This window comes from Prosopis cineraria, unplaced genomic scaffold (genome assembly GCF_029017545.1).
Source record: "Prosopis cineraria cultivar Desert tree isolate PC_DT_omini unplaced genomic scaffold, ASM2901754v1 PC7, whole genome shotgun sequence".
In the NCBI taxonomy this organism is placed as follows: Eukaryota; Viridiplantae; Streptophyta; class Magnoliopsida; order Fabales; family Fabaceae; genus Prosopis; species Prosopis cineraria.
In genome coordinates, this window is record NW_026555338.1 from 14753591 (window position 1) to 14765265 (window position 11675).

Genomic DNA, 11675 nt, shown 5'->3' on the forward strand with positions numbered 1-11675 from the left:
TGAATGAGAAAATGCTGAAGAAGTGAATATTGGAATTTTAAAAAAACTTGGGTGAAGTCAGAGAAGTCTTTTTAAGGGGTCCAAGACAATTTTTTAGAAGGGGCAAGGGAAAATTCTTTTCCTAATCATAATTAAGAGGAATTCATGGTTCGGTTGCCCCCATTATGCTTGAAATAGGTCCATCCTTTCTTCCCGCGGATCGTATGGGGAATTAAATGTTAGTTACTATCCAATAAGAGAATAAATAGATCCTTTTAGACGAGAAATGATATATAAATATTCCAATGCCGTTTCTTTCTACTCATAATTCATCAAAATAGATTAATTATAAAGCAATGAAAGGTGTGAGTAATTTTTTGGAAGATAATATTTGAATTTTTCAAGGCGCAATTTTAACTTGACATGCCGACCAAGTTTAATTCGATTTGCAAATGAAATCAGGAATAATATGTTCTGTTTTCTCTTTGTTTTTTTCCCTGCAACACGCACATTGTTGAAATTAATATGTTACACAATGAGCTAAATCTCTCTTATTTTCATCCAAACCAAAGGTAGTAAATGTTAATTTACAATGGGAATTACAGTAATCATGCAAGACGAAGCAGCCTTGATGTGTTGCCTTCGTCTCTTTAATAAAACCAAACCCTGGACCAATCTGTACAGACTCATCGAATTCAGAACATTTGAAAACATCATCATCCACATGAATAGGTTGAACCTTTACAAGAGAAAACTGATCCGAGGTTGAGGATGATACAGTAGTGACATGTCCTTGTTGGGACGCCGGGTTTTGCTTCACATCAATGCAAACCTGTTGCAGCTCTTTCTCTGCTGGGAGAAAATTATTATTAAAACTCAATAACAAGGACGATTCAGAAAGATTGCCAGGAGAGGGATATTCCAAATGGATTTTCTCAGAAAGTAATTGACGATGGGTTTTGCAAGTATGAATTCTAAAATAGGTGGTGCGGTGTAAGGGAGGCCACTCTCGTACTCTCTGAACTTGTTTCATTGCTGGACATCCCTGGTCATCCTTGTGACTACATCTGTAGTAGTTCCTGCATCCACATCTCATTTTCAAAATTCAGATTCAAACCAAAACTGAGAGTAAAAGATATCAAGAGTCAAAAATAAGGGTCGGACCTAGCAAGCCACCTATATAAACCCGTTTTTATAAGTGTTTCAACTTTAAAAAATAATACTTTTTAAAAAAACCAAGCTTTGAAAAAACAAGCTTGGGCTTAGAGGCTCATTTTGGTCCCTTTTTGATTTACCCCTGAAAATAAAATATTTTTAATTTTTAAATTGAATTTAAAATTTTAGAATATATGTTTATATTTTAAAATTATAATTTTTATTATTTAGTACTAATTTTTAAATATTATAACTTTTATTTTAAAAAATATAAATATTATAATTGAAAATTTTAAAATTCAAAAACATTAATAAAAAATAAAAGCTAACTTATATGCTTGAGCGTCAACTCTTAGAATAAGAGTCAGACTTCAAAAAATGATTGATTAATTTATATAACTAAACTTATGGGCTTGAGCCCAAGCCCATATGGGTTCGGGCCACGTTGCCTCCTGAGTCATGAATATTACAAATATAGGACCTTAGGTATTTGGCATCTTTTGTACTCTTTTGTCTATATTTCCTTCAGGCGCGGCCATTGTCCACTAGAATTGGAGATTTCTTCTCCCAAGTTTGCATTGCTCCTGATCTGCAAAGGGAAATACTGTAGTTATATAGACACACACACGGGAATAAGTAAGTTTGACAGAAGGCAATATACAAAAATATATATATATATATATAAATGTAAGGAAATACTTGCTCAGATAACAGCCTCTTCCGTTGCTGGTTTTGCAACACTTGAGATCTTCGCCAGATTTAGGATCAAGGGAGTTCAAGAGATGGAGGGTGTTTGAGAATGAAGTGAGTACGCTGCTGACAAGATCCTGAGCAAATGGATGAATCCATACTAAGGAGCTTGAATCTGATGATGATCCGATATTATTGGACTCATCATCATCATGATGAAGAACAAGTTCAAGCAGCTGCTCGCTCAAGTCCCTCCCTTTGAGAAGCTCTTCTGTTATGGCCTTTCTAACATCATCTGAACAGGAAGCCCTAACTCTAATATTCTCCATTATTAATCTGTGTTTAGGCTTTTGGAGTTCTCTATTGGGAGCGAAGGTCAGAGACTACTGCAGACCTAGACAGCCTTTTAAGACACTCCACAACGTAGGGTTCCTCCATCATCCATTTTCAAAAGCTGTTCAGAGAGATGAGGCCAAAATTTTCCCTATCTAGTGGACATTTTTAAACCCTAATAAAGTACATCATAGAGCTTCGGTCATACCATCCTTGAACTACAGGAAAGGCCGAAAGGACGATTATGATTATTTTAATATGCATATTTTGTTTTGCACCAATATTTATATGATTATTATAATATCATCTGAGACGTGTGTTAATACAAACTGATATAATTTTGGACAACTACCAATGCCAGGTTGTTTTAACCTGTTGTTGGCCTTACTATGTTTGTCCCTTTTAGCTTTAATTATAACACACGTTTGTTATACACCGTGGCTTACTATAATAACCACCACTGCTATTAGTCAGTAATGATGATGATGACCAGTTTTGATAACGGTGGCTTCTGGTAATTGATATATAGCGGCTAGACCAGGTTAGCTGGTGGCGACCAATGATACCGAGAAGCGACAAACAAGGATAATAAAACTTAGTCTTTTTACTTTGTTTCAATTATTAATTTGGTCCTTCTAAATTTAATTTTTATTAATTTGATTTCTTACGTTTTCCTTAATTATCAATGTGGTCCTTAGGTGATATTGTTAAAATCTTATTTAAGGGAAAATTTATTCCTATTAACTATTTATGCATGTCAAGTTATTAAAATACATTATACATTAGATTAACTTGAGAGTAAATTTATATTTTAAAACATAAGGGACTAGTCTGAAAATTTAAGACAATATAAAGGACTCAATCAATAAAAATTAAACTTGAAGAATTAAATCCATAACTGAGACAAATTTGAAACATTCAAAATTTTATTATTGCTAATAAATATTAATATATGCCTCAGCTAATGTTGCTGGTAGGGCTGTGCAAAAGTCTCATGGTCTGGTCTAAACCGGTCCGACCTGTGAAAACTCAGTTCTATAAAATGTTGGTCCTACAAGATTAAAAAAACCAAAAAGACAGGACTGATTTTTCAGGTAAGACTAGACTAGAGGCCAAGCATTTGGACTAAGTGATCCGGTCTGGTCCTATATAATTATTTTAATATAATTAAAATAATTTATAAATTATTAATTAATAAGTTAGTGAATTAGTCTTACACTCTTACTGTCTTCATGTCTTGCATTTACACTCTAGTTGGAAAAAAAAAGAAAAAGGCTTACACCAATAGTCCAGCTCCAACATTCAGCCACGCACTCAAGTCTCAATCTACAAGCACTCATTCTCAGTTTCTCCAGTGCGTTGAAGCCTTAGCCCCTGCCTCCTCTAGTACGCCACCACTGACCACTGTTAATCACGTCGCCGACCCTTACTCTCCAGTCTCCATCATCCCTGACCTCTAATTCATTGCTCTTCATTCTCGCTCGAGCCATTCTCCTGCCCTTCGTTACTCTGCTAGTATGCCACCACTGTCGATCGTGTCTATCGTCGCCTCTCACATTTGATTCATCGTCGAGCACGCCACACCATCACCCCACCCTTGCTTTCCATTACCCCTAACCTCTAATTCACTGCCATTCTTACACCTTCGAGCACACAGTCACTAGGTATGTCCTGTTACCCATCGCCCCACCTCTGCTCTCATTTTCTAAAGAAGTTTCTTGTAGAGTTTCAATTGAAAAGTAGCTATAGAAGTTTCTTGTGTTGACCTGAGTCTGGCATTTCCTTGTTCTTCTTTCTTTATTTTTTCACCTGAAAATAGCTGTAGAGATTTCTTGTGCTGACCCAAGTCTAGCATATTCTTGAAATTTGTTAAAAGTTGTTTAATATGGATTGAAATTTGTTACACAGAATTGGATTGACTTGCCATAACACAACAATTATCTAAAGTTTTTTCTCTATGCCTATGCTGATCTATTTGAAGGACATTTCTGTGGATTGATTTTTATTAGCAATCACCTTATCAATTATGTGCTCTCATTTTCTAGCTTTTGTGTTCCCTGCCATGATTTTGTGATATTATCACTTGTCCATTTTATTTCCTTTTTATCATTGTGCTATTCTAACTCATCAATTATATGCTCTCAATTATATTTTATCATTATGAAGTGATGGATATTGAGCAAACATCCAGCATTGACCAACCTCAATTATCTCCTTTCACTTGTGAAAGTGTGAGTTCAACTCCTTTTGGAACATCTTTGACACCTACTCCTCCTCCTCAACCCCTAACTACTATGGAATGTCCTCCTCCTCTAACAATTGTAAGTAAAAGTGAAGCTACAAAAGGTAGTAGAAAGAGAAAAAAATTTACAAGAAAGGTATCAAAAGTGTGGGAACACTTTACTAAGTTCACATTGGAGGAGACAAATGGAAAAGTTAGAGTGCATGCAAGTACTGTAATTTAAATTATCCTTGTGACCCAGGTAAGCATGGTTTAACATCCTTAAAGAGGCATGTACCAAAGTGTCTCAAGAATCCACATAAAGCTACACAAATGACAAAGCAATCTATGTTGAATTATGTGACACCAAGTGGGCAAGAGGGAAGCTTAATACCTCACATGTTCAATTAAAAACGATGTCATAGGGCTCTAGTTGAGTTCATCATATGTAATAAGATGCTATTTAGGCTTGTTGAGAAAGAAGGCTTTAAAAAGTTTGTGAAGGAGTTAGAACCACGATTTCAAATTCCTTCAAGAACAACAGTGGCTAGAGATGCTTGGCAATTGTATCTTGGTGAAATTACAATCTTGAAAAGTTTGTTGAAAAAGTGTACTAATCATCTTTGCCTCACTACAGATTGATGGATAATAGTTCAAAACTTCAATTACTAATGTTTGACAGCCCATTTCATTGATAATGATTGGAACTTGCATAAGAGGATTCTCAGTTTTTGCATAGTTGAGAATTATAAGGGGGATACGATAGGCAAGACAATTGAAAGGTACTTATCAAACTGGGACATACAAAATGTGTTCACCATAACCATGGATAATGCAACTTCCAATGACACAACCTTGTCTTACTTAAAAAGGTGTCTAAAGAATTGGAGGGGTCTTGTTTGTGGTGGTTATTATCTTCAACTATGGTGTTCTGCACATATTCTTAATCTATTTATTAATGATAGGTTGAAGAAGTTGAAAGATACTTGAGTCCATTAGAAATGCTAGTAGATATGTTCATTCCTCTCTTTCTTGCTTGCAAATATTTAAAGATGTTTGTGAATTGGAAATGTTGGACACAAAAAGTATTGCTTGCCTCAATGTCAGTACTAGATGGAATTCTACATATTTAATGTTGGATGTGGCTTTAAAGTTTCAAAAGGCATTTGAAAAATTAGAGGATGAGGATGAAGATTTTATTATCTACTTTAACAAAGATTTAAAGTGTCATGCTTAGAGTGACTTTTCTTGTTTAGATGGTGGCATGGATACTTATGTTTATAGGCAAGGTGCTAGACCTAATGACAACATGGATGCTTTTGCTTACTCTAGGCAAGCTCCTCCTAAGCGTAATGGCTCTTCCAACAAATAAGCTTGGAATAAAGCATGGTTCTTTCTTAAGTTCTTGAAGGTGTTTTATGATGTCACTTTGTAATTTTCTAGCACATTGAAAGTTACTGCACATTCATGCTTCCATCAAGTTGTTTTAATTCAAGAGTTGTTAGATGAGAATATTGAAACTGATGACCCTCTTCTTAGGGAGATAATTTGAACCCTTTATTGATTATTGCTATGATTCTCGATCCTTGATACAAGCTTGCCTATATCAATCATGCATTCGATCAGCTTTTTCCTGCCCCTAACCTTTGCATGTCCATGAAGAACAAGGCAAAAGACACTTTGTATCGCCTATTTGAGGAATACTCTACAACAGTTAGTCCTGATACAAGTAGTTCTAGTAGTGACAACTCTCTAAGTGCTCTTGACACCAACACTTCAAATGTAAGTAAAGGTAAAAAAGACCCTAGTCGTAGATGGTTAGCATCTTAGAAGCAAAAAAGTTCATCAATTGATACCCAATCAGAGTTGGATAGATACCTTTTTGCTAGTACATCTGAGGACACCCCTATTGATGATGATGATGATGATGATGATGATGATATCTTGATATGGTGGAAGGTTAATTCTACCAAGTACAGAGTGCCTTCCTTGATAGCACAAGATCTATTGGCTATACCAATATCTACAGTTGCTTTTGAATCAACTTTTAGCACTAGAGGACGTGCTATTGATGATTATAGGAGTTCTTCATCTCATAAGATGACTGAAGCACTCATTTGTGCCCAGAATTGGCTAGTTACAAGGCATTCTCTCTCAGAGTTTGTCTTTATGTTTCATGAGGTAGACAATTTTCAAGAGACTGATGATGTGGTTAATATTGCAGGTAATATATTCAATTTTATGTCTCTTAATTTAATTTATATATTGCATTTTTACACTTACTAATCACTTTATATATGTATATATAATTTTTTTTTTGACATATGCTTCAAGTGTTATTGACGCTAAGGAGATAATTATTTGAAAATTTGTTGAGTTTGCTTCTATTGAAGCTAAGGAGATAATTACATGATATATGTAATGTAGTGTTGAACTTTGTTGAAATTATATATTTAAATCATTTGGAGTTTGGACTGTAACTGAAATATTATTTTCTTAATGTTAGAAATCATTATAGATTTATTATGATTATAAGTATTTTTATCATCTTAATTAAGTTTATTAGGTTGAAATGGATTATTGCTTATCATAGAGAAAGAAAAACAAAAAAAAAGGCCAAGTGAGTACTAGACTAACAGGATTAGTCTCTCAATCCTATGGATCAAGTTCGGTCCTATTAATCTCTGGGTTCTCACAGGACCAGACTGGACTACGGGTTGCCTAACCCAGTTCTTTTCATGAAAAGGACCAAACTCCGAGTTAGATTGAAGTTCAGTCCTGTCCAGTCCTTTTTGTAGCCCTAGTTGCTGGAGTGGTCAATTGTCACACCCAATGGGAGACGGCTACAATCCACAAATTGAGGAAATTCACAGCTTCTATAAAAATATTTGTTTTTGTTTCTGTGTTTTGTTTTTTAAGTTTCCGTTGACCAAGGGTAACGCATAACAGTTATGAATGGGTTTAGAATATTACTATAGGAGCACAATTTTAGAATATTCCACGTACGCCAGTTAGATTTTGGTCGGAATCTGAATATTTCAGGCTGAATATTTAATTTTCCTGCCTCGTGCATGGCAAAACCAATCCATAGATACATTAATGCAATTAAGAAAGCAAGTGCCAACTTGAATTGACCTCTAAAATTAAAATTCTTTCGATTTCATAAAGCTTGTCATTTTAAGAAGGCTAAATTACACAAAAATTTCCTAAATTTTGAACTATATACAAAATAACTCCCTTAACCTTTGAAAGTTAATAATAAACCTCATTGAACTTCATAGTTTATACAAATAACCCTAGCTATCAATTATATGCCCCTTAAACTTTATTTTGTGTGCATTTAAGCCCCTCGAACTTCAGTTGATATATGAATAACCTTCCAAATTTTAAGTTATATTTAGATAATTAATGTATAAAATTAATCATATAAAATTATCTACATAAATATAAGAGTTGAAAGGGTACATCGTAAAATTTCAAAAGTTAAGGAGGTTATGCGTATATATTTCAAAGTTTAGAGGAGTAATATATAATTTAGCCTTTTAAGAAATAATTAAAGTCTTGATTTTATATTTCAACCTATCTATTTCCTCTTGTTCTGTTTTTTTTTTTAAACAGTGGACAGCTGCATCCTTTTTTATATTAATTTTAAACCTTTAAAAGTGAGAGATTTTCTGCAGTTGCTTCAAAAATTTATATCTTTATATATTTTATCCTTTTTAAATAGGTGTAGAAAGGTAAAAAATAGTATCAAATAATATTTAAAAATAATCATATAAATAATAATTGAAAATAATCATATAACTTTCTACAAAAATAGTTGTTTATTAAAAATATAATATAAATAGTTATGTAACTATAAATTATTTTCATGGTTCTAAAATATTTTTTGTTATCTAAAAAAGAGATCTTTCAATCGGGCAACACGCACAACACATAAGACGATTTTCAAAATGTAAATAGCAAAATAAAAGGACGTATTATCTAACACTCGATAAATATAAATATAAAAAAAGATGTCATTGTCTCATCTAATGTCTGATAAAAGAATGGTATATATACCAATGTGGTTCAAGTCCAAGGAGGCAAGGGCGCAGTGTTATTGAACTTATCATGGTGTTCGAGGATAGAACGGATTTTCTTTGTTCCAAAAGTAGTTTTAATTTCTTGGATAATGATGGTTTGATTTAACAAAATAATATTTTTCAATTAATTAATGTTTCAAGTGCATGTTTCTGACAGACTGACATGTGCCTTGTAACTAATGTATACTGACTCCCTCTTGTTGAATTTAAATGTACGAGTTATTCGAGAATTTTATTTAAATCATAGAATTAGGGAAAAATAGCAATTAAGGACTCCATATGAAATTTATATCACTCAAGAATCACTTTTTATCAAAACTTAAAAAAAAAGCTGAAATGAAATATTGTTAATTTAAAATAAGTTATTATTAAAAATCAAATATATATTTGTTGATAAAAGACCAATTCAAATTGATAAGTATCCATTTGAATTTTAATAATGACTAATCCTTAATTGATATAAATTTCATACAAAGGCCTTTGATTGCCATTTTTCGTAAAATTAAGGGAGAATTTTAATAAAAAATCTTTGACTATACTTAATTGCATTTAAAGAACCTATATTTTTAAAATTTCACTGTCATTCATATTGATTTGATATTAAATTTATAAGAAAATGACAAACTTACCCATCATTTAACTTAATATCGGGACTTCCCTACTTCACTTGTTAATTGTCTTACTTTACTTCTTCATTTACTTGCCGAATATTGTTAATTGCCCATACTTCACTTATTTATTTCCTTGGAATGAAATCAAGTAAAAATTTGGTAATGAACAAGTAAAATAGGGCAATTAATAATAGTTCATAAGTAAATGAATAACATATATCATAGGAATTAACAAGTTATCTGAAGATAATTTAAACACCTAAAATAAAAATGAGTTAAGTAGAGCAATTAATAATATTTCATAAGTAAATGAATAAATAAAATAGGGCAATTAACAAATGAAGTAGGAAAGCTTTGATATTAACTTAAAAGAAGGGCAATTTTTTCATTTCTATCAAAAATTTAATATTAAATAAGTACCCCTGGATTGTAGTGAAATTTCAAAAATTGAGGGGCTTTGAATGTAAATAAATTTGGTCGAAGATCCTTTATTGAAAGTCTCCCTAAAATTAAATTAAATCTCCTTTGTCTCTCATATTTATTATTTTTAAAAAATATTTTTATTAATTGTATAATTTTTTTGCTTGTTTACTTTTTTAAAAAATTTAGCAACATGCAGTTCATTTGATTAAAGGAGGGATATCCAGATTGCTATCTTTCGTTCACAATTTTGCAAGATGATACACGAGGAATCTTTTTATGGCGTTTGAGAAGAAAAGCACAACAATTTTTTATATAATAATAACAAATAATTACTAACTTAATTAAGTTTCTTAATTTGTGTGAATTAGTTAATTAGCTCTTACGTAATTGATTGAAGGGAGATTTACAAGAGGGATTCCCACACACGATAATATATACTTCCTCCGGTCCCCTTTATAGGGCTCCTTTTAGAATTATTTCTTGGTCTTTGCTCTTCAATAAAAGTAACATACAAGATTATTAATTAACATGTTCCAATTTCACCCCTAGCAAATTATTAAAAGAAGAATTTAATTATAATTTAATGTTTATATATGTGTGTGTATATCATAACATTTTGGATTTTAAATTCCCAATAAAATGAATTAACAAAGGGTAATTAAGTAAATTAATTTAAGGATGGTTAGAGATGACCAATAAGCCTATTAGATTGATTAACAACCTTTGGATTGGGTTCAAAAGAGAATTGAGCCACTTGGGCCCAGCTGGCAGAAGAGAATCTAGCCAAGCCTTATCTATACCATTCCCCACAGTGGACATGCCATGGGCTGCGATAGATGGCTCGACTCAGCACTTAAACATATGCTCAGGCTCAAACGAAAATTGAAGTAAAATGAAGAGTAAAGAGCACTAGGTCCATCTCAGATTTATTCTGAGAATGAGGAGCAGCATACCAAGCATCTCTAAATCACACTTCAGATTCTAAAAGATAATAAGTTTTTTTTTAAGCTCAATAAGTGTGAATTCTGGTTAAGAGAAGTTAGATTTTTTAGGGTATGTGGTTTCTGCAAATGGGATTTTAGTCGATCCACACAAAGTAGATGTAGTGTTAAAGTGGGAACATCCTAGTTCAATCATAGAGATACATAGTTTTCTAGGATTAGCTGGATATTATCAATCATTTATCCAAGTGTTTTCTCAAATTGCTTCTCCATTAACTAAATTGACTAGGAAAGATTAGCTGCTTATATCGGATGACAGGTATGAGGCTACATTTCAAATTTAAAAGAAAAGTTGACTATAGTGCCTATGTTAATTATACCTAATCCGTGATTGTCTTTTGAGGTTTATACAAATATTTCTTTGAAAGGTCAAGGATGTGTACTGATGTAAGAGTAGCAAGTTGTAGCATATGCATTTTGACAATTGAGACCGCATGAGGAAAATTATCTAGCACATGATATAAAGCTTGAAGCTGTGGTTTTTGCTTTGAATATTTGGCATCATCATCATATAGTGTAGTTTTTAGTATATTCAAAGATCATAAGACCATCTTTTGAGCCCAGTGGATTGGGTGATAGACCTAATAGAGAGAATGCAATGGATCAACATCTTATAAGGTGAAGCATAAGGCAAAGGAAGGACAAGTGGAAAGTAAAGGATTAGGTAGTATATTGGACAAAGGAAGGTAAGGGATTGAGCATGTGAAGAATTATGTATGTTTAACTTTATGATTAAATAGTTAAATAGTTTTATTTTTATGATTAATAGTCATTGAAGATTAAGTAATTACTTGGCTTGTATGTTGTAAGATTCACTTGAGGAGTAAGTTTCCCAAAGTTCCTTCACTCTATGTGGAAAGACATATATTCTATCAATTGTAATTGAAAAGCTAGAACACCCTAGTGGAGTTAAAGGGGTTAGTAGAGGAGTTGGTCTCGGGCAATACTTTGGACTAGCTCCACAAAGTTCTCCTGGAGGTATGTCCAGAGATGAGATCCATTAGTTGGTGGCCAAGGTTAGTGATGATACTTGAGTCGAGGTTCAACAATTTCATGAATTATTTTAAGAACACAAGGGGTCATATATCCCTAGTTTGTAGTACCTAATTTAATTTAACATAAATTTATCTTTAATTTAATTTAACATATGTTTATGTTTAATTTAATTTAACATAGA

General features: G+C 32.6%; 2 protein-coding genes across 2 annotated transcripts; one reads left to right on the forward strand and one right to left on the reverse strand.

Moving 5' to 3' along the window:
- Positions 1-420: 420 nt before the first annotated feature.
- LOC129316497 (probable WRKY transcription factor 54) lies at positions 421-2153 on the reverse strand. Its single transcript, XM_054960921.1, has 2 exons — positions 1834-2153; positions 421-1058 (listed from the first exon to the last, which is right to left on the reverse strand). Exons 1-2 carry the CDS (start codon positions 2151-2153, stop codon positions 500-502), a joined length of 879 nt encoding a protein of 292 aa, XP_054816896.1. The 3' UTR covers positions 421-499.
- A 3881-nt stretch (positions 2154-6034) lies between these two features.
- Positions 6035-7317, forward strand: LOC129316498 (zinc finger BED domain-containing protein DAYSLEEPER-like). Its single transcript, XM_054960922.1, has 3 exons — positions 6035-6170; positions 6243-6602; positions 7298-7317. The coding sequence occupies exons 1-3, from the start codon at positions 6035-6037 to the stop codon at positions 7315-7317; spliced, it is 516 nt and encodes a 171-aa protein (XP_054816897.1).
- The last annotated feature ends 4358 nt before the right edge of the window (positions 7318-11675 follow it).